The following is a 22,439-nucleotide window of genomic DNA, read 5'->3' as shown; positions in this document are numbered from 1 at the left end:
ACGACTTCATTTAAATAAATTTGTCGCTTCCTCAATATAAAAGGCACCGAAAAGACCAGAACTCTAAAGTACTCGCTCGGTTCACTGCGTTCGACTCTCGGTTGGGGGCACTGTGGAATCATGTCTGTCTGTCTGGCTGTGGTCTGTCAGTTTAAAGCTGAGCAAAATGCGAGTAAAAAGCATATTTTATGTCTTGGTAAAATATGAAATCGCATTATGAGTACGGGGAGTCTCGCCCATCCACTCGATTTTCCCCCCTCGCAGAGCGAACTTTAGAGGAAACGCCAATTGAATCTAAGTAACCAGACATTATGGATAGCTAGATAAAGATGTGTGAGATAGACAGAGAGAGAAGGCAAGAGAAATGAAAGCGAGGGAGAGAGAGAGAGAGAGGCGTGGGGGGAAAGACGTTAGAGCATGCATACTGACAAATCTTTCTTAAGCTTGACCTTTGCCTCACAATCAGTCGTCGGGCATTTAATTCCATTCAGTTCCATTCTCTTCTGTTGGTTTATGTCATTCTATTGGTTTTATTCTGCCAAATCAAAAAACTAATGTATTCATATTAATCAGATATGCAAATTATTGTAACGTCCACGGCTTCGGCTCCAAAATGGGAATGGGCCAACCAAAATGAAAACATTGAGAAACCAGACAAGGAAATGCCAAGCTAAATACTAAATACTCTGTCACATTAAATTATCTGAATTTGAAAATAATCAGAGAATAAGCTTATGAATTGTCCAATTTGAAAAAATAATATAAGATCCCAGCCTCGGCGAAATTACACTTCAAAGAATTTAGAAAAAAGTGTTTAGTAGATCTTTAATTCCAACTGATTGTTCCTACAGGAGCCGTATAATGTAGTTCGATTTGATTCGGTTTAACAAAGAGAAACATTGGATGGTTTTCGGAGATAATAATGTATGTATAATCCCTGTTAACATGCTATGTATCTTATTTATCTAATAAGGAACTGGAAAGGTTTTCGGAGATTTTCGCAAAATCCCTGTTATTTTCCGTGTCACAATCTATACGTCAATATCTTAGAGCCTATCTTTCGAGCTCTTCTGCGTTTTATGTAAATATAGATCAAATTAAGTCAGCTCTTACTTTGCCATGTCACACGCTCTCCAACATATGCATAATACCCTCTGTAAGGACATGCAAATTCAGTGCCGAAATAGTAATAAACGTTTTGGCCGGGTCAGTTGGCCGCTGACAGCGTTTGCTTCCTATGCGTCCGTCTCTGGCATTTTCTTTGCTTTTCCAACACCCTTATCCTTTCCCCCTTATCCCCGCCTCGCCACTGTGGAAAAACAAACCCAAAACCAATAAGCCGACGTTAAAAATTATGTAAATTGCGCCCGATTTGCAAAAAGTTACAGCTTTTTTTGCTTGTGCCGGGTCAAAGGCGCAAATCTGACTTCTATAAAAAAAGGATTTTTGGTTTTGATGTGGACTCTAATTGAAAAGTTGGGGCCCGAGTTTGTGTGCGTGAAGAGAAAACTATTAAAGTGTCTATTGCGAGAAAAGAATGCGAATTGACCTAAATTTATGTAGTTAGCTAAAAAGCCGTGCTATAGGAAGCTAGTAATGTAGAAAATAAAGCAAATGGAATAATAGAATAGATAGTACGGCCTAAGAAACTGTGCGAATTTGCAGCTGAAGCTGACCAAATCTTTAAATAAATTCAAAAGCAACCCAATTTGGGTCAGCAGCTGGTTAGCATATGTGCAGGTGGAGAGGGGAGTGTGGTTTGGTCACCCTTTGACCTTTGGGGGCCATTAAGTTAAAAAGTCGCACAAGTTACTTTTGCTGCGATACCATTTGACATATGTATATACGACTATTGCTGTCTATTTGCATGTGTTTGTGTGTCGTGTGTATGTGTGCGTGTCGTGTGTGTGTGTGTGTGTGTGTATGTGTGTGCGTGTGTGTGTGTGTGCATCTGAAAACCAGACTCGCCATGTGAGCGCTACGTGCTAATGGCGCACTTTTAGGCCGCCCGGCAACGTGACAAGCCCAAACTTCAATTCTCAAAAACGATTAAAGAGAAAACTGAAATCAAAGCAGAAATAGAAGCCACAACTAGTAAGAGAGTGCTAGACCATTTTATACCCTGTATCAACGGCACGACGAATATTACCTTGACTTACGCTTTTGCAGTCATTTTAATATATACTTATAAAAAATACAGAAATCTTTCACAAAAAGCTATATGATAGAGAAGTCCGATGTTCATATACTTTTATTTACGGTAAAAGTCGCAAATGTCTAGACATCGTGAAAACAAAACTTGATATATAACTACAATAATTTTACTTTTGACCATTAATAAGATTTTGCTCATATGTTAGGCGTGTTTAACGTATATACGCCGGGTTAGGTCAAGATACATTGAAAATGAAAAGAACTGTTATTACAGGACCTTCAATCAATCCGAGCCGGTCCCGTCTTATGTACTGCCTGCAACAGGTGGACTTTTATGACGCTTTAAAACTTAAAACTGATTAACTAGTTGGCATAGAAGCCGGCAGACGGAAAAATCTACAATAATTTGGCTGTTTGTAAATATATACGCACATGGGGTCAGAGATGTCTCCAATGTGTTACACATTTAATGACAAGACTATGTTACCCTCTGCAAGGGGCCAAAAAGACAAACAAGATTAGTTTAGTTCGTAGATGCCCTGAAGCTACAAGAATGGAAGCAGTTGAGTTTCTACAATTTGCAATTTATAACCAATGAAGGCTTTAAGATTCCATAAGAGTCTACCCATCATCCTATCTGCCAAGATCAGGAGGATATCTTAAGGCAGATATAAAAATCGTATTTTTCAGAACCTACGTTTATCAACAATCGCTTCAATAGAATCTTTATGATATAGCACTCCGCTCTAGATAAGATTTCGCTGAAGCTCACAATTAAGAGGGGTTTTTAAAGATATCTCGAAGAACATAAAATATGTTCATGCAAAACTTTGCTTTTAGTCAGTAGTTTTTAGGTGAGAAAAAACGATATTGTCTAAAAAAGATGCAGAAAAAAATGGATGGATCCATCAAGATTGCTTTTAAAATAATAACCTAGACTTTGCAAAATCAGAGAGATTCGGCATTTGATTCTGATTAAGAATATACTTCCGCTTCTAGTATAAGTTTCCCTTTAAATATAGCCCTTTTTTAAACAATTTCTTTATGTTTGCAGGGTATAACAAAGCATTTCATTTGCATTGTTCAATTTAAAAAGAAATTTGATTGATTCGAGGCGCTTATCTTTGCGTTGGCTTTGTAAAACGATTTCTTTGACAACAACCTTTTGAACACACACATACGCACACGGGCACAACAAGCACAGCTATAAAATGAGGTAACCCTAGTCGAAGCCAAAGGTCATTCAAAGAGCAACGCCTGGGTTTTCCCTTACACAATTTGCATGACTCGATGCTTGATTAAAAAATACCAGAACAGCAAATAATCGATGTTTCGATGCATTCGGCTTTAAATAGCTTTAAATAGAAGAGAGGAGAATTTCCTGGAATCAAATTGTGGCCATAATGAACATCTTGAACACCTTGGCTACTGTCCCTGGCTCAAACAGATCCGTACAAAATGAAGCTAATTGCATATCCGTCAGTTGAAAACTTTATTATGCAAAAAGTTGCTAAAAGCAGAAGCCGTTAGATACAACTACGTTTAGTGTGAAATAATTCTTAGTTACGCAGTAATTTCTCCTCTATTGAACCAAACAATCTACACGGCAAGCATTTCCCTGAAAATCTCAAGGCTCAAAGACCTTTTCCGGTGCAATTCAGTCTTGCATATGCCCCAGAATTCATACATTTTCAGAAATTCTTTTCATTTACCTTTTATAGGTATGTTTTGCACATTTAAAGTTAACTTTGTTTGTGTTATTTTAACTTTAATCTGGTACGAAAATACATTGAATATTAAATATAGTTGTTACTTTAGATGCTTAAAATCTTGAGTTAAAATATATCCGAATTCTGGTTAATACACAATTAGCCGTAGAATACATAAATAGAGAAAAAGAAAAATCTTTAAAGAAACTTCTTAAGTTGGGGACGATTCACCTTTTGCACTTGCATCTGGAACGGAAAAATTTGAAATAAAATTTTTAGTTCTAACTCTAAGTATTAAACACCTTGGTTAAATATGTATCTTTGCTTGATTCAAGAAACCAAGCTGTCTAAACGTAGAAAGTTAACTTACAACTAAATAGTTGAAACTATTTCTATAGTTGGTTAAAGACTGAGAATACTTTAAATAAAGCAACTCTTCTTACTTTTATTATTAAACTTCGTCAAAGACATATAAAACATGACATAAGAAATGAAATCTCAATAATGTTGAAGAAGTGGAAGCAGAAATATCCTTCTTTAAAGAGTAAGTTTTTCTTTTAACTCTTGAGTTGACCCTTTGACAAAGTTTCTACTTGATTTTAGCACAGAATTCTTGATTTCTTTTTCTCTATGTGTACCGTTCCTTATCGGCAGGCATTGCATAGTATCTAAAGCAAAAGAAAAAAAAGAACAAATACATAGACAATTTTCAATCCGAATGACAAGCATGTTACGTTACGTTATCGTATCGAATTTGAGCCAAAAGTTTTCCTTATCAGCAAGAAACTAACAAGTTTTTCAGATTCAACAAAAGTTGCTTTACCACGAAAACAAAAAATAACGACAACAACAACAACAACGAAAAATAACCTAAAGCTACTTTTGAGGTAATAAGCAGCAAAGAAAATTTGTAATGAATTTCTTTTTAATCAAACATTTAAAACTTTTTAATAAACAAAATAAAATTAAACTGAGAAAAACAAAGAAGCGAACGAAGCTTTAGACTGTGCGTGTATTCGGGTCGAAGGGTCTAAGTGCACTTAAATGCAGGTCACTTGGTAATACGTGAAGGGGGTGGGGTGGTTGGGTAACGTTTGAGACGACGGCAGGCAAAGCTTTAAGCTGCATCAAACTTTTGCCTCAATTTTCTATTTCTCAAAAACGAAACAAAATGAATAAAATGAAAATAAATAGAATATCAGAATGCGATTGACCCGAGAGAGTATACGACTTGTGGATACCTAGTTTAGGTTAGTTTCAGTTGGCTTCAAATCGCATTTACACACGTGGTGGTATATAAAGGGATATGCCCGAACAAAGCACGGATAATGCTTGCTAGCATAGTTTTAAATGCACGAATTCATGAGGTATTGTAATATACCCTTTTTCGCGTACTTACAGAGTATAAATAAAATATTGTGTATTCGTTTAGAAAGTTTCTGGACACATTTTGGCAAACGAGCCAAGTCGTAGTTTGGTTATATTAATGGTCAAACGTCAAGCAGAGAACCCGAGGGCGTGGCCGGGGGCCGCCAATTTTTAGCTGTCAGTCGCAGCCGCAAAATACAAAGAAAAATAAAAAAAAAAAACAAACACGAAAACCTGTAAAGGTAAGTACAAACAACCAAACACAATTCAGATGCGATTTTGTGGAAATGTGAATAAACTTTTGGAAAAACGCATCTGGAAAAGTGTCTTGCAGTAAAACCGTAAAAATGCTGCAATAGTTCAAGTTTTTCATGGCGTTGCATATTTTAACCACAAAGTTGCAGACAAAGTACTTAGTATCAATGTGGGTATGTGTGTGTAAATGTGTGCTATGCTTTTGCTTACCTGTTCATTGTGCGGCGCACTGCAAATTGCAACACAAACAACTTTAATGAAAACGACGACGCGACGGCTACAAAACTGCTGCGAAAACAACAACACAAACAAAAAAACAACAAAACAAAGTGAGCAACGCGCAAAGCTTTTTGCAGCTTGCGGGCGGCGTATTGTGTGTGAGAAAGAGATGCAACTGGATAAGTTGCCCTGCGACTTGCTGTAATTATGCTTCCATTGGTGCTGCCGCTAGAGTTGTAATTTCCGGTTCAATTCATTGAAGCAGTTCACTAGTTCTTATTTTATTGAGCGAAAATATCGTTCACTGTCTTTCTTTCGTTCATTTATACTCAATTTTTGTTCAGTTATTTATTAATACCGCCCTGTAACTATTTTTGTGTTTATTTGCATTTTTAATTTCTCTTTGTTTTGAAGTTAATTAAACTCGTCCAGCTCGGAGTTCAAACGAACTAAGTCTGAACGACTCGGCACAACTCGATCTGCTTCTGCTGCTGCGAGTCGCCATGGTAGACACGTGAGTAAATTTGTTGTAGTCAAGTTGATGTCTCGCACAATGGAAAAGAAACAATAAAAAGCAAAAGTTCACTTTCGCTGCAGCTGTAGTTGTAATTGTTGTAAATTTTATTCAAGCTGCGCGTGCAAATAATAACAACAGTTGGACACGCAATGCAATTACAGTTAGATCTACGCTGCCGCTTGTGCTGTCTCGCTGCTGTAAATTGCTGTTTTTTTCTGGCACGTAATATTTAATTAACATTGCAACGGCAGCAAATGCCAGTAGCAACAACATCAGCAACAGCGCAGTGGGGAAGAGCTGCGGCAGCCCCAGTCAGTAGTCAACTTCTGTTACCCTCCCTGCGGCTGCTGTTTGTTGTTGTTCTTGTTTTCATTGTAGGTTGTTGCCTCAGCGTTTCTTTTTTAAACGAAAGCGACGCGTTTAGTTTTTGACACAACAACTAAAACACGACGATCATTCGTTAAATTTCGCTCACTCTCTCAGTTTGTTGCTTACACTCTCTATATGACACTGTGCGCAAACTCTCTGACGCGTCGGCGTCGACGCAGGTAACTCAGTTGTTGCTTGTTCTCTTTCCCTCTCACACACACATGCGCAGCCGCAAACAGGTAGTTGGAAACACTCACACAAACGCAACGAAGCAGAAACGAATACGCAAGGCGTCGCGTTTTTATTGCTTGCCGTTGCTTTTTCTTTCCTTTATTTTTGCCAAACGACGTCACAAAGTTTTAAGCTGTGGCTCAATTAATTTTAAGTATAACTTTTATAAAGATTGTTTTTATATTTATGTCATATTCTCACTGTGCACAACTTGAATTGGCTAAAATTTTCGTTTCTTATTTGTTGTTATTGTAACTCTGCCCGCAGACGACGCGCCGCGCGCTGCGCTCACTTCAAAAGTCGTTAGTCAACTGAAATTGAAGTTGCAGCGACAGCGACGGCGACGTCAATAGCTGAGCCAGAGCGTCAACGTCTTGGACGACTGAGCGTCGTTAATGGTCAGCGCTTCACAGTTAGACGTTTCTCTGTTGCCGCTCTCAGCTGGTGTTGTCGTCGGCGTCGCCATTTCGTGGAACTGTGCAGCGATTAAAAAAATGCCGACGATCGTTTCTCTTAAGCTTTTACTATTATTTATATTATTTTGTTATCGCAGCGAAGCTATGCTCCAATGGGGGCCGTGTTGGCCTTCAAAACATACATGTATGTAAATAATATATTGAAATCAAAACAGTTTTTCAACGGAAGTGGCTGATAAGCTAAGAAAACTAGTTATCATCGCAGAGTGTGTGTAAGGGGGATGGAATATGGCACAGGGGGGGAGGGGTTTATAAAATAACGATAAGTTTTATGAACATAAATATGCACACTCAGAGAAAACCCAAGTTCTAAATTTTACTGGAAACGGTTCTGAATTCACAATTTTTCGTCTTGAATATTTTTCAATAAAGCACTAAAAAATACTGGATTTCAAAATTGACCGTTAATTTTATACGATTTAGAAATAAGCCTTAAATTAAGTGAAAATAAAACTGAATAAAAAAATAAGCAGGCATAAAATAAAATGTTCTTAACTGTTTTTTCTTGGTTGGATATTCTGAAATTTCGGGACTTACATTTAATTAAAGTAAGCTAAGAAATTGATGAGTACACAATTCTTGGGATTTGTATTTTTCATTCGTCGAGTGCAGAATTCTGCTGCCCGTTTTGATTTCTTATTTTCTTTTGATTCATTTAAGAACCCCCCCGCCACCCACTTGTGCCCCTGTGAGCTGCTGAGAGCTCTGGGGCATCGTTTTTATGCGGCGTCAGGAGCCCGAGCGAGAGCTTAAGTGCGCATTTGAATTTCAATCAGGCCGCCGCCGCAGCCGACTCCGCTGCTGCTGCTGCAAAATAAATAAACCGTTGAGCCCGCTGCTGCTGCTCTTCCTGAGATTCTCCGCCCGTTGCCAATAAGATCTGCGGCAACTTTGCAAAGGCTGCTTTATCGATGTGGCACACGTGTCACGTTGCTGCTGCACTATATTTAGAGTAGAGCGCGTGTTGTTGGCGTGCTCGGGTTGAACACGCGCTCCTCTCAAGCTGTCACTAAATAGCAAATCCCCGCTTCGCCCCGCACACATCACTTACCATTAATGATTCTGGTCAGCTTGTTGCGTCGCGTTGAGGACGGACTCAGCATGCTCTCGCGACGGCTGTTGGCGGCGCTGCTGCTGCTGCTGCAATTGCCGGGCTGAGGATGTGTCGCCAGGTCGCCATAATTGACATTCAGCTGGGCGTGCACTTGCCCGGAGGCGGCCGTTGCGGCGGCAATGCTGCTGCACGTCGAATACAAGCTGCTGGCCGAGGGGCGTTTGCTGAAGGGTGTGGGCGCTGCCGCTGCTGCTGCCACATTGCATGGGATGCTCAGAGTGGGGCGTGGCAGGTCGCTAAACACAATCTCCGCAAAGGAATCAATGCTGGCCGAGCGCTGCAACGAGCTGCTGTCCTTGCGCCTGCAAAAGGGATAGGAATTTAATATAAGTGGCAGCAAGTGTCAAAGACCGGGCTAAGCTGCAGCTGGGGCAGTAGCTTTGAGCTGCTGCAAGTTGTTGATAACTTATAAACTATCGCAATTACTTCAGCTTCACGCTACCCTGGACATTTTAATGACCATCAAGTGTCGCCAACCCACTCTGTTGCGGTCACTGGCCCGGCCTAGTTACCATTAGCATGACCATTAACATAATGTAGACTCTGTTTTATGGCCAAAGAGAAAGCCTTGGGGTCTGCCCCGGCTGCTGCTGCCAGCTGGCGCTAATGCCATGGCTAATGTGCTGCTGCCATTGACGTGTCCATTCTTGCCGAACACTCTTTTTTTTTTCTGTGCGGCACGCTTACAACTTTATGACTTGCAACAACGCATTGCCCCTAAAAGTGGTGGCAAAGTTGGACGCAAAATGCAATTCTGTGGATTTTAATGGATTGATGTGACAGCGGTGTATGTGCGCGCAATATGAAGATAAAGTGGCCAATGGCCTCAATTGTTGGCCCAATTGGCAAATAAAAATACGAAGACAATATTGTCCCCATATTCACAGAATCTCTCTCTCTGTCTCTCTCTGTCTCTATCTCTATCTCTCTCCTTCTTGATTTGTCTCTTTCCAACTATAACTCCGAACTCAAATTTGAAGAGTTATTTTAATCTTGAAACCTTTTAATTATCATCAAAATGTGTGAAGAACTAAAGTAGTGATTGACCACATGACTGACTGATTGATTAACTGAACGATAGACAGTCAGTCTGATATGTTGACTGGCTAGTTGCCTAAATAAACCAACTGGTCAACTGAATGACTGCTTGAGTGACAAACTGAATAGCTGACTTATAGAATGATCAAATGATTGATTGATTGAATTACTGAATGATTTACTGAATGGTTGACTGACTAATTGACTAACAAAACCGACTGGTTGACAAACTGAATGACCGATTGATTGACTAATGGAATGCCTGATTTTCCGATAGATAAAATGATTGATTGACAAACTAACTAAATGCCCATATGACTGGCAGGCTTACTGATTGGTTAAGTAAACAACTGACTGAAAGACTGACTGATTGGCTAACTAACTAACTGCCTAAGCCGACTGATTGACTGAATGACTGATTTACTGATTGAGAACATGGCTGATTGATTGACTAGCTGCATGACTTACTGTTCAGTAGGTTAACTGTCTAATTTACACACAAATTCGACTTGTTAATGGACTGATAACTGATTGATTGACCAACTGAACGACTGCCAAGAATGAATGGACAGTCAGGCCAACTGAATTACTGCCTTACTGATGGACCACAATTACTGGCTGAATCAGCTATTGAATTGATTAGACAGATTGACTAATTTTTTTTTACTAACTGACTGACTTATTATGAGAATTATGTACATATGTACAATATGTATTTATTAATAGATAGATAACTGACTAAGTGACAGCTTGACTGATTGATTAACTAAACGACAGATTATTTTACTAATTGACTGAATGAATATCTGACTGATTAACCAATTGACCGATGGGGTAACCAAAATTCTAAATACGCAAACCACGCAAAGTTTTACTTCCAAGTTTATAATGCCGAAAAAAAGCTGGTGTTCTCTTACCGAGAAGCGTGCGCAAATTATCAAACTCCGTGCGGTATTTATTTTTAAAATACTCCATATGCTGCGTTACTAGGAATTTCTTTGTTATGCCTAATAGCGCCCCTGACCCACTAGACATAATCAATTACGAGCAATAAAATATTTCTCTTTGTTTTTTCTTTATTTAAAACTCAATAATACTTCAGACCTTGAGGGCGCCTAGTCATTTGCAAAACAATCGACGCATTTTATTGAACTGTTTCTCGGAATTTTAAAACCTAAACTCCCTGTTGGGAATGAAATTTGAAACTAAGTTCAATGGAATAACAAGTAACAGTCCTCGCGTCGAGGATGTCAGACTAGAAGATACCGTGTGCCCAGCTCCACAACATGCATTTGTAATTTATTACAAATTATTAAAATAATTATTAAAATATTACAATTATTAATATAATTGTAGATTTCAATAATATTCTTATGTAGAAAGCGATTCTTATTAAATTTACCAAGATTTATGATGGAATTCACATACTACCAATCCTACACCGAAGAACTTGTTTTGTCCATGCCAAATCGGCTTAAGGCAGTCATTAAGAATAGAGGATAGCCTACCAAATATTAGTTTTAAGTTATTTGCCTTATAAGAATACTTCTAATTACTTTAGTTTAAGTGTACGAAGACTTTATTGAAGCAAAAAACGTGCCTTTGTTTTGTTTTTTGTTTATAACTTTTATATTGTTAAACATTTTGAATATATTTTTTTTGTTAAATAAATTTAATTAATAGATAAAGAAAACTGCATTTAAAAATGTGGGGGACGGTTAAAGATTAAACAGATAGGGCAGATTTTGAGATGTTGTGCGTTATCGAAGAAAGAAAATTTTATCAGAATCGCCTTCTTCTGCAACAACTGTACTATTCCTTTTATTTTGACCAATTGCTATAAACTAAAGATATATTTAAATTCATCGCAAAGTAAAGAAACTTTTTTTAAAATTAATAAAACATAAAAATTTGATGTTGCTTTCCTGTTGCTGTTTGCGACACGAATTAACTGTTTCAACATTATGCTAATCACTTAATTCAATCAACAATTTTCAAGTGAAAACAGGTGAAAATCGCTTCAATAATTATTTAACATTTGCATAATCTGGCGCTGAGTTCTAATCCGCAAAGCAGCCGCAGTTGAGATTAAAGAGCTTGCGACCTTGTGTCAATTTTGCGGGCGTTAAACTTCAGTCAACAACAAATTGTCCTCGAAAATATGTACTACATGGCGTATGCGCAACATTTTCAATTAAAACAGCAAAACGCTGTTTGCAATCAGAACACTCTGTAATTCCCCCTTTTCAATCCCAACCCTCCAAAGCCCCATTAATAAAGTTAGAGGGTGTCTACGCGCATGTGTGTGTGTGTGTGCACTTGCTAATTGCGTTAATTCGAAACCAAAATAAACCCCTTCCCAGAATTCGCTAACCCGCAAGTGTGCAGTCAACTTGTGCGTCACTGCAAAACATAAGTATAAAGAGTACTTGCGGGTTGCCATGAGGATAAGAAGAAACAGTCGCTTGTGATGGATGTAATGAAGTGACTTCTCATCGCAGATGGGCTAAACTCAAAATACGTCATACTTAATTTTATTCAACATTGTTCAAAATTATTCTTCAGAATCTTCCAGAGCCCACGAAATCAAGTAATTTAGAGGAAAAGTCTGGGTACATATACATTTGAGTGATATCTTAAGCTCTGCAAATTGCAAAAAGATCGGAAAATAAACACAGAAGTTTTTTAAAAATAAGTTTTTTAGGGTGTCGGGTGAGAAAAGAAATTTTTGGTCGACTAAGTGCGACGCATCATCAACATCAGCATCAAAACAGAAACATTTTATTTTTCAAACCCAATCAGACGGTCAGTCAAGACGAAGACGAAGATTGATTACGATGAAGGTTCGGCTTTTTAACACGAATGCGAGGAAGAGTCAAAATTACTGTGTGACTGCACTATGCAGAAGACAGTCACATTTTTTTGGAAAAACATTCTACAAAGTACTGACAGGTACTTTTCTGTCGCCCCCTCCCCCGTTTTAGCTGATCAAGAACAATATTCAAGCTAACCTATCTACGTCTAGGAGACACAAGTTCCCGCTCGTGTCCCAGTCGTGTCACGTGTAAGAAAACACGAGATACGCTCATCGCAATTAGCCGTTACGCTGCAAAAACAATTAAGTCAATTCTCAATTAGACACATATGTACATGTATACATGCAAACATAATTTGCCAACAGCTAAATACGCTTAATCAACGCAAATTCAATCAAATTACGACGCTTTCCAGCAACAAACGTGCCCCTTGCGCCCAACTATCCCCCCTTACCCATCAGGCTCCCCTCTTGCACTGTTGTGCGCAAAAGTTGTCCTCATCATTGCGATTGTCGTGTAGTTGAGGCAAGGGCTGCTGCTGCTTGCCACATTTCATGGCAGGGCTCAGAGTGTCTAAAAGTGACTTCTAGTTAAGTGTAGTTATAGTTGTCAACTAGATGCTGTGCGTGAGTGTGCGAGTGCGCGAGTGTGTGTGTTTGTGTGGCTGACAGGCGAAAAGCCTGCAATGCAGATGAGTTTGCGGCAAGCAGCAGCAGTTGGAGCAGCAACAGTAGAAACTTGAGCGGCAGAAAAGTCAATAATAATCATTGTTATTAATTTAGGTGTGTGTGTGTGCGTGTGGGTGTGTTTGTTTGCTCTACCCTAAGGAGCACTCTAACTATGCAACTAACTTCCAACTGCTAGCAATAAGTCAACACGAGCAACAGTCAACAAAAGCCAGTAAAACTATTTTAGCTAGCAACTGTTCGTCTGAATATACCCTGTAAAACGGATCACAAGTTGCCAAGTAACTCAGATGTTTATAATGCAATATAATGCAAATGCAAAATTTTAATCTAGAGTAGTAAGGCAGTATTTTTTTTTAAGATATTCCACTTAAAGTCTTAAAGTATATTTATCTTATATATGCCGAATTTTGAAAATGCTTTTGTTATCAATTGGATGCAAATCAAGAAATATTTATATAATAATCCAATAATCGACAACTTGCTCCGTATCCAAGCAATCGATAAAAATCGATATTGTGTTTTGAACAAATCTCTTAGGTTTTAAGAGTTAGAGTAACCATATTCGACATGTAGTTTCTGGAATAGGATACATCGATCAGATATGTTCCATTATAAAGCTAATGCCACGCTCCTCCTTCAACACATAGCTATAGATCAAATAAATAAATACTTACTTGTTATTTATATTAAACTAGCGGGTATAACCCGGCCTTGCCCGTGGCACGTATGTTATAAAATCAAAAAAGCTTTAAAAATGATTTTAAAACTGATCAGACGGGAATCAAACAACTTTTATGCAAATCGGAAAACTCTTAAAATTCACCAAAAAAATCTTAAAAATGCATTTTCCACCGAAGGAGTTTAGATTTTGCGAGAAATGTGAAACACGTCTCTAATGATTTTTCTTATAGATCTTTGGAAATAAATTTGAACACAAAACGTCATCCACCAAATCTTCTTGCACCAAGGAGGGATGGATTTTTCAAAAAGTGTGAAGCATCCCTCAAATGAATTTGAATATAGATCTTTGAAAATTAGTTTGGGGCCGATCGGATGGTAAACAAAAAACTTTCATATAACCGTTTTCCGCCAATTTACCACTGTTGCGGGTGGAATTTCCCAAATCGTCGAAATACGTATTCATTAAGTTCTTATTGAGAGCTTTGAAAATAAGTTTGAAGCAAATCGGACACAACTTAAAACTTCGCACAAAAAATCTTTAAATCGCATTCCCCACGAAGAAGTTTGAATTCTGCGAAAAGTGTAAAACACGTCTCAAATGATTTTTCTAATAGATCTCTGGAAATGAATTTGAGTGCGAAACGTCACCCACCAAATCTTTGACCTCCATTTCCACCAAGGAGGAATGGATTTTTCAAAAAGTGTGAAACACCCCTCTAATGAATTTGAACAAAGATCTTTGAAATTGAGTTTGGGGCCGATCGGATGGTAAACAAAAAAGTTACATACAAACGTTTTTCGCGATTTTCCCACACTTGCGAGTGGAATTTCCCGAAACCCCGTCTTAACATGCACCTACATCACATAAGGTAACTACAGTGAAAATTTCAGCTTCCTAGCTCTTACGGTTTGGGCTGTGCGTTGATCACCAATCAGTCAGTCAGTCAGTCAGTCAGTCAGTCAGTCAGGACAAACAGTTTTATATATAGAGATGAAGAATACTTTGCAGGGGTTTAACTAAACTTATTGTCTATTTTTGAAAGGCTTAAAATGTTTTTTAGATCGTTGTAAATTATTCTGCTAGCCAACAATTTTGACAGTCCATCTAGAGTGTCCCATATGACTTGCGTGATATTTGCATGAAAATGTCATCGCTGACGCTTATGGCCATGGCAAAAAGATGTCGTCGAAGAAAAGACAATTTGTTTCCGAATTCCTGGGAGAGCAGGACTAATATGCTGCGTACGGCTTTGTATGGTAATATATTAGCTGGCATTCTCTAATAAATTTTCATAAGATCTTTGGAAATGAGTTTGAACCCGCAGCTTCATCCACCAAATATTTGACCCCCAACAAGCAGAAATGGACTTTCGGAGGGAAAAATCTCTTAAAGGAATTTGAAGAAGATCTATGAAAATGAGTTTAAAAGCGATCGGGTGCACAACTAAAAGTTTCCGCGATTTTTCCACCCTTGAGGGTGAAATTTCCTAAAACCTAGTAAAACTTTTAGCTTCATAGGTCTAACGGCTTGGGCCTTTGGCGTTGATCACCAATCGGTCAGACAGTCTGTCAGGACACACTGTATTATATATAAAGAGATGCCTTTAACCTTCCCTTACTAGGCTTAGAATACCCACTTAAGACATTTGTATGGGTACAGGGTATTGCAAATTCATTTGGTTTCTTTGACATTAACATGCGCCTCCGTTTGACAAGGTTAGCTTCATTTAACACTAAGTAAGGTGCATGTCAATGAAGCAACCTTTTCTACATGTGTGTTAACTATGCATGTGTGTGTGTGTGTGTTTGTGTGTGGCACACACACTCTCGTGCCAGTCTGTTGAGTGTCTTTCCATGCCTGCCAGTCGAGCTGCTCGGTCTGATAACCGTTGCCTCATTTGCACTTTAAGCAAATTCCCATTTCAGCTGACAACTCGCAACTGATTTCCAGGGAACTAAATGTGTGGCACAACACACACATAGACACTCATTGCTGACATTTTCCTTGCACACTTGAGCGTGAAATTTTCAAGAAATGTGTGCCCCCTCCCCGCCCACACACCCCTTGGTAGACTCCTTATAGTCGCCATGTCAACCCCTTGCGCTGCTTTTAAAACAATTTTGGTAGCGCTGTCAACTTAGTGTTAGAATTTCGCCGACTAATGCGGGAAATAAGTAAGCTCTACTTTGGCGGAAATGGCAATTGAATAGGTCATGTCGTGTAGCTTATATAGGACGTGCAACATTTTCAGAGGGAACTGTTCTTTTATGTAGCTTAAGATCTTATCAAATAGGTTAAGCAAATGTAAGCGACAGGTGAAACAACAATTATTTATTTATTTGTACACCGCGTAACCATTGAAAATGGGTTAATCACTACATACTAATTTTTGGCAAGTGCATGTAACAGGTATAAGGAGACATTTCAGAATCCATAAAAATATATAAATATATATATTCTTGATAAAGAAGAGCTGAGATGATGCAATCATGTCAGACTGTCCGTGTATATAAGCGCGTCGTTCTCAGATACTTATTTAATCTACTCTTCTTAAAATCAATAACTATCAAACTGTTACTTAATTGCTCTGAGCATATCCTAGAGTTTTTAGGAGCTATAGACACCAACTTTTTATGTGTCAAGGGTGCAAATCGGCTTCGAATCGAACCGGCTTTAAAGCAAGGAGCTGGTTCAAACCATGAGCCAAACTATTGACTATTTTTATTTGCACCTGCATCCCTGGTAATAATATACTCATAAAGTATACCTAGATTTAACAAATTTAACTTTTTAAATACAGTGAAAACCCTATGGGACGAACCGTTGAGTAATTTTCATTCGCTCAAGAGAGGAAATTGACGTGTCCTTATTTATAATTAGGTTTTGAGAGATAGAGTCCACACAAGAGGAATTTGCCTATAGGCGTGTCTGTTGATAGAGTTTTTCCAGTAAGTCCTTAATATATAAAAAAATTCACACACTTGAATGTTAACTTCAAGCACTTTAAGCGTAATTTCGACAACATCTGGAAATTGTTTCAGTTTCCATGGGCACTCGCCTCTGTATCACTCCGTAACCTTAACTGTAATCATATTTGCGTGCCCCATTTGTTCCTCTTAAGATCAGATGGCATCTGGCTGGTTTCGATTTGTTTACTTTTCATCTGTCAACTGTATCTTGGCCGTGCCTGACAGCATGCATATTGTGCCACAGCTCATAACCGTAGAGACTTTATCCATTTTGGCAACATGTGGCATCATTGTTGCGCCACATAGGCGCAGCGGCTCTCGTCGCTTATATGAACGTATGAACGAACCTGACCTGAGGGCCACCAGCCTATTGTGTCCTTTTTTGTATGTAGCCAACGCACTACAGTAACTCATCAGCAGTGGCAGTAGCAGTGGCAGTGGCAACATCGAACGACAACAGCATGAAGTGACAGAGAATGATTTAAAAACAAGTGAGACTAGAGCAGCAGAGCATGCTCGATTACGAAATACCCTGTGTTCAAAACTAAAGCTAAAAACAGCTTTCAATTGCTATAAACAATTTGTCTCTTAGGAACTTGAAAAAATATTCCAGTGGAACATTTGTTTCTAGAAGGAAGCATTCATTTATATCATAGGAATATATACACTTATTAGGTTTGAATACCCTGATGAGGCTACGCTGGTTATAACTGATGGGTATCAAGTGGAAATAGATTCCGATAAAATTAAATCTAATTATGAAATCTAACTAGATTAAGCCAACATTCCAACATATTGCCTTGTGATAAGAAGCTTATTCTTTAAATTGTTATATTTTTCATACAGGAAAATGGTGTGAAGATCATCTGCCTGACCCTGAGCGATTGGCTCATATGTAGAGTATATTATATTTCCAGCAGGGCTGCAAAACTTGTGCTTAGTTCAGTTTACGGTTTAAATGAGCCTCCTGCCTTGAGTTTCGGCTCGCGAACTTAGTTTTCCATATCCATGCACCCAGGTTTTGATACAAGCTTAGGCTTGACAAATATTTTCAATATCTTAATTCGAATCGGCTCGATTCAAAACTAGTTTTGATAGGCTCTGAGTTGGCATCGATTATTGACTCTCATCGGGTTCTATATCACATTTGCCTGCTGCACACTGCTGGAAACGCCCTTTTCGGTACTCGTTTTCAATTAAAGGGTATCACAAAATTGCGGCAATGACAGCAACCATGACGGCACAACAAATTTTTACCGACACGAAGGACTTGAAATGTTGCTGTTTTTATATATACATATTTTTTTTTGCAATTTATAAAATTTTAAAGTACATAACGCGCTGGCGTTGGCGAGGCGCTACCACGCCCACACGTTGACTAGCTAATGAGCTTGTCTGAGTGTGTGCGCATCTCTGTCTCTGTTGTGTGTGTGTTTGTACCGCATGACGTATGCGCAATTTTCATTTATGTTCCGTTTGCTCAACTGTCTGTCAGTCTGTCAGTCTCTTGGCTAGTTGCAGCCCGCAACACGCACAAACTTGATCCCCAACAGCAACAAACACAAAACCACAATAACAACAACAATAGCCACAACAACAACTATCAACAGAGCCAGGCTAAGCTAAGCCAAGGAGCTGTGCCAGGAAACTGTTTTATTGGCTGGCTGCGTTGGTCCTTTGGCGCTTGAAAATACTTTCATTTTTATGCCCTATGCGGAGGGTATTATGATTATGTGACAAAATGTGTAACACATGAGGCATACATCAATATAATATAAATAATATATACAAATGCTGTACTGATTGATTGATAGGTGATTAACGAACAGTGGTGAATTCCTCCCATAAATGTGGAAAATTGGTGGAAAGCGATTATATACAACCTTTTTGTTTACTTTTGACAGGCGATATGCTTCAAAAATCGCGACATGTTTCTCACTTTTTGGAAAATTGGACCTACCTAAGTGAAGATAGAGGTCAAGGGTTGCATGAGCGAATTTGCGGCCAGCCTATTTTTAATTTGAATTTTCAATTATAAAAATATCCAAAATTGTTAATTGCATTTTTGGTTTTTCAGCCTAACACCATAGCTTAGCTTCGATGTTTATTGTCCGAAGTCCAAATTCTTTTTAATACTTTTTTATTATTCAAATTCGGTCTCGGTCTAAGCTTTGCTGTTTATTGTCCGATCTTTTTGAAATTTTTGGACCAGAGGGGCGACTTTTCGATGATTTATGAATAAACTCTAGGAGGATTAATGTGGAAAGTTTCAGGTATCAGCTCTTAAAGTCTCTGGAATGGAAGAGTACGAAAAGCACAGACCCACGAATGGACCTGGCTATAGCGACTGTTAATGCTGACCTAGATAATATATATATCAATCTGGACTTGTTTCATACATTTAAACAAAACCATTATAGCCTTTTTAGTCCACGTCTATGGACGCAGGGTATATTTGTTATACAGCATGTATATTAGAGTATTTAATCACAGGCTTGCCTTAGATAGTTGTTTCCTTGTTTTTATTGTTTTTTTCGCCTTTGTAGCTCATGAATAATGCATTCACAATTAAGCCCGTCGGGGCCAGCGAAGTAACCCAAAATCTGCTGGACTTTTATGTCTTTTGCGTTCACTTCATGCAGCTAACTGATGTTGTTGTTATTATTTCAATTAAAGTTGTTTTGTTTTTAGCAGGAACTTGTCTAAATTTAGCAACAAACGCAGCTAACTGACACAGAAAGCAATACAAGGGAGAGCTCTCTAATTGAGAGTGCTCGCTGGGCGATGCCCTGTAGCGATTAGTAGCTGCGAGTTGTCAATACAAATATTAAAAATGCCTTGCCTCAGTTCAAAACTATGGAAAATTCATTCTTAAATAACTTCTTTGCTGATTATCCGATCATTATGCAATTTGCAGTACTTTAACAGGTCTTTCAAATGTGTGCATGTGCCAAAAATAAAGAATTTATCTTTCATTTTGGGGGAAGGTATCCAAAAAGTGAAATGTTCTTGGCCAAATTTACCAGACGCTGCGTCCTAAACGTTAAGGACATAGCCGTAAAAACTTTCTGAGGTGTGTTCAATAACTCAAAATGGAAATATTGATCGATATTAAGAAAATAGGATAAGTTATCGGAAGAAAACGATAAACTTTTTCAGGTACATCACGAGAATATACTATATATCACAGTGTCCGGCCAAATAATCTCCGAGATATGCTCAAGAAACGGCAACTGGAAATTGATATTTATCGAACTTTGGAAAATAGGGGATTTACAGCAAAATAAATAAGCTTGTTCTGCGTTTGAGATACGAGAAACTATATTTCAGATTTAATTTCTTCGGGATTGAGTTGATTGAGATTGAAAATCGATATTTATCGAACTTTGGAAAAAGGGAGATTTATCGAAAAATAAATAGGGCTGAGACTGAAATTGAGTGGAGATCGATAGTTCCGATCAAGAATATATATACAAAGGATCTGCCCTGTTCTGTCTTCTACATACACTTGCACAATTTCGAAATACCCCTTTTACCCAATTTGAATGGGCACATGCATAACAAACAAAGCCCAATCCAAACTAAAATATTCTAAAGCATCCACAAATTAAACTCGGCCCCCCTCTGACGCACGCATCGCCCTCCCCGAAATGCAGTGTTGTTTTTAAAGATCAAAGTTTAAACTCATAAAACGGCGCTTTGTGCTTTTCCAGCGAACAGAATCCACAAAACTAACTAACTAAAATTAACTTTGCGTTGCAATCAGAGTTTCAGCATTTGCTTTGGGTCTGCTTTTGAATTGGGTTTGGAGTCCGGCCGTGGATGAGAGCACTTCACAGAAGATTTTGCTGCCAACAGTTGTGCAACTCCTGCGGCGTGTTGGTAAATATAATTTAAAGCCAAGTTGTGTTGACACTTGGCCAGCGACAGCCGCTGCTCCCCTGTCAGGCGCCGTAGTCATTGCAACGGACACACTTCAGTTTCGCTAAGCATGACTTGACCAGCTCCCACTTAATAGTTCAGGTATGAGAAGCAGCAGAAATATGATAAGCACGTTCCCTAAACCCACACATCAAATACCAAAGAAAGTATCTGTGGCCCTAATAAAAAACATGAATAATTCAGCGAATGAAATGAAGCACAAAGCGATTTTTGATAAACTTGTGAAGAGCTCAACAAATCCTTTAATCAGAAGAAGTCGTAATCCTCCAACCAATCCATGGGTTGAAGGATGCTTCAAAAGAGATCCAAAGTATCCCAAAGGTCAAAGTGCGCAACAACACGAGAAGAGCTTTCAGCACTTTCATGAGATAATTGGAATTGAGCAGAACGCGCTTTTAAGCAGCTGAACTTCGCAGAGTATTTACGAGTTTTGGAATATTCCACGAGCAGGACTGGAAAATTTGTGGAAAATGTTTGCAATTTATTTATTATATTTTTTTTCATTCGGTCGGGCTTATATTTTTTAAAATTAGGTAGAAAATGGTTGTTTGTATATCATACGTAAGGGTGGAAAATAGTTGCATATAGTTTGCATTTATTTTCAATTAAGTGGAAAATGGTTGCATGGAGTTTTGAAAATTTCACGAGCAAGGGTGGAAAATTAGTGGAAATTGGAAATTTGGTTTCATTCGATCGTTTTTAAATCAAATTTTTAAATTCCCACGCGCAAGAGAAGTAAATTAGTGGAAAATGGGTGCATTTTAGAAAAACTTGTGACAAATGGAATGGTTTCATTTTTGCATAATGTATTTCGTTCGATTAGCTCTATATTTACATTCAATTAACTAGAAAATAGTTTCATGTAATTTCAAGGGTGGATAATTCATGCAATTCTTTTGGGTTTTCATACGATGAGCTGTAAATATATTTTCTTTTGTGTGGAAAATGGTTGTATGTACTTTTAAAAACTCCACAAACAAGGGTGGAGAATGATTGCACTTTAGATTCTGTATTTATTTTGTATGATCGGTTTTAAATTTATTTTCAATTATGTGGAAAACGGTTGCATGGAATTTTAAATATTCCACGCGCGAGGGTAGAAAATAAGTGCATAAAGGTTGCATACAAGTTTATTTATTGTTTTGCATTCGCTATGCTGTAAATTTATTGTAATTTTATTTTTCAAATAAGAGTTAAATGGTTTTATGTTATTGTAATTTGATTTTCATGCAATCGGCTTTAAATTTTATTTTATAAAAACAATTTATAAATGCAATGTTTCACACCTATTAGTTATTCGACCGCCCTTTAAGCTGAGAAGGGAAACTGTTGCGGCCAATAATTTGAGTTTGATTGGATTGACATCAAATTCATTTTAAAATATATTTGTCAAATGTTATTTGATGCAATGGAAATGGGGCTTCCAGTTAGTACGGCAAATTGAAATCCCAAGAACTAAAATTGATTTGAAAAGTGAACAATTTGAAAGAAAAACACGTTAGGACCAAGCCGAATAATACATGCCTGTGTGGTTCCTAGAAAAATAATCATTTTATATTCCCAGCAAATGAAAATACCAATTTCTAATACAAAATATTAAGCAGAATTAAAAACAAGCGAATGGATTGGAAAATTAGCTCAACAAGTTTGTTTGAAATTTAAAAATATTACGGCATTTAGCCCTTAAAATCCATAGCTGAGCATAGACTGTTAAAAATCCATTCCAATGAATTCCTGTAAATTAAGACTTTTATGATAGAATTTCTAAATTATGTTTGGTCTTCTCATTGGGTAGGAACATGTAATACGCTTGTTAATCTGCAGCATGAAGCGCTGCTAATTAGTTAAGTTCATTTGCGGGCGGAACTCACGTGTTTTGAGGCTATCAACT

The 22,439-nt window shown here is 38.0% G+C and overlaps 1 protein-coding gene across 3 annotated transcripts in view; it reads right to left on the bottom strand.

The window, feature by feature from the left end:
- Positions 1 to 22,439, bottom strand: part of wake (wide awake) — a 51,300-nt gene that overhangs the window by 16,598 nt on the left and 12,263 nt on the right. Inside the window, exons 1-2 of one of the 3 annotated variants that reach the window (XM_064697223.1) lie at positions 6,849 to 7,171; positions 5,697 to 5,774 (exon numbers count right to left, since the gene is read on the bottom strand). Coding sequence is in view for 1 of the 3 variants with exons in the window: in XM_064697222.1 (XP_064553292.1) it covers positions 8,350 to 8,714 (365 nt within the window). In the remaining 2 variants the exon portion in view is untranslated. Of the gene's footprint in view, positions 1 to 5,696; positions 5,775 to 6,848; positions 7,172 to 8,349; positions 8,715 to 22,439 lie in introns of those variants that run through there. The other 2 variants (XM_064697225.1, XM_064697222.1) reach the window with 2 other exon arrangements.

This window comes from Drosophila montana, unplaced genomic scaffold (genome assembly GCF_035044405.1).
Source record: "Drosophila montana isolate Dmon_TW-CO22-7 unplaced genomic scaffold, ASM3504440v1 contig_3848_1, whole genome shotgun sequence".
In the NCBI taxonomy this organism is placed as follows: Eukaryota; Metazoa; Arthropoda; class Insecta; order Diptera; family Drosophilidae; genus Drosophila; species Drosophila montana.
This window is presented reverse-complemented; position numbering and strand designations above follow the sequence as displayed.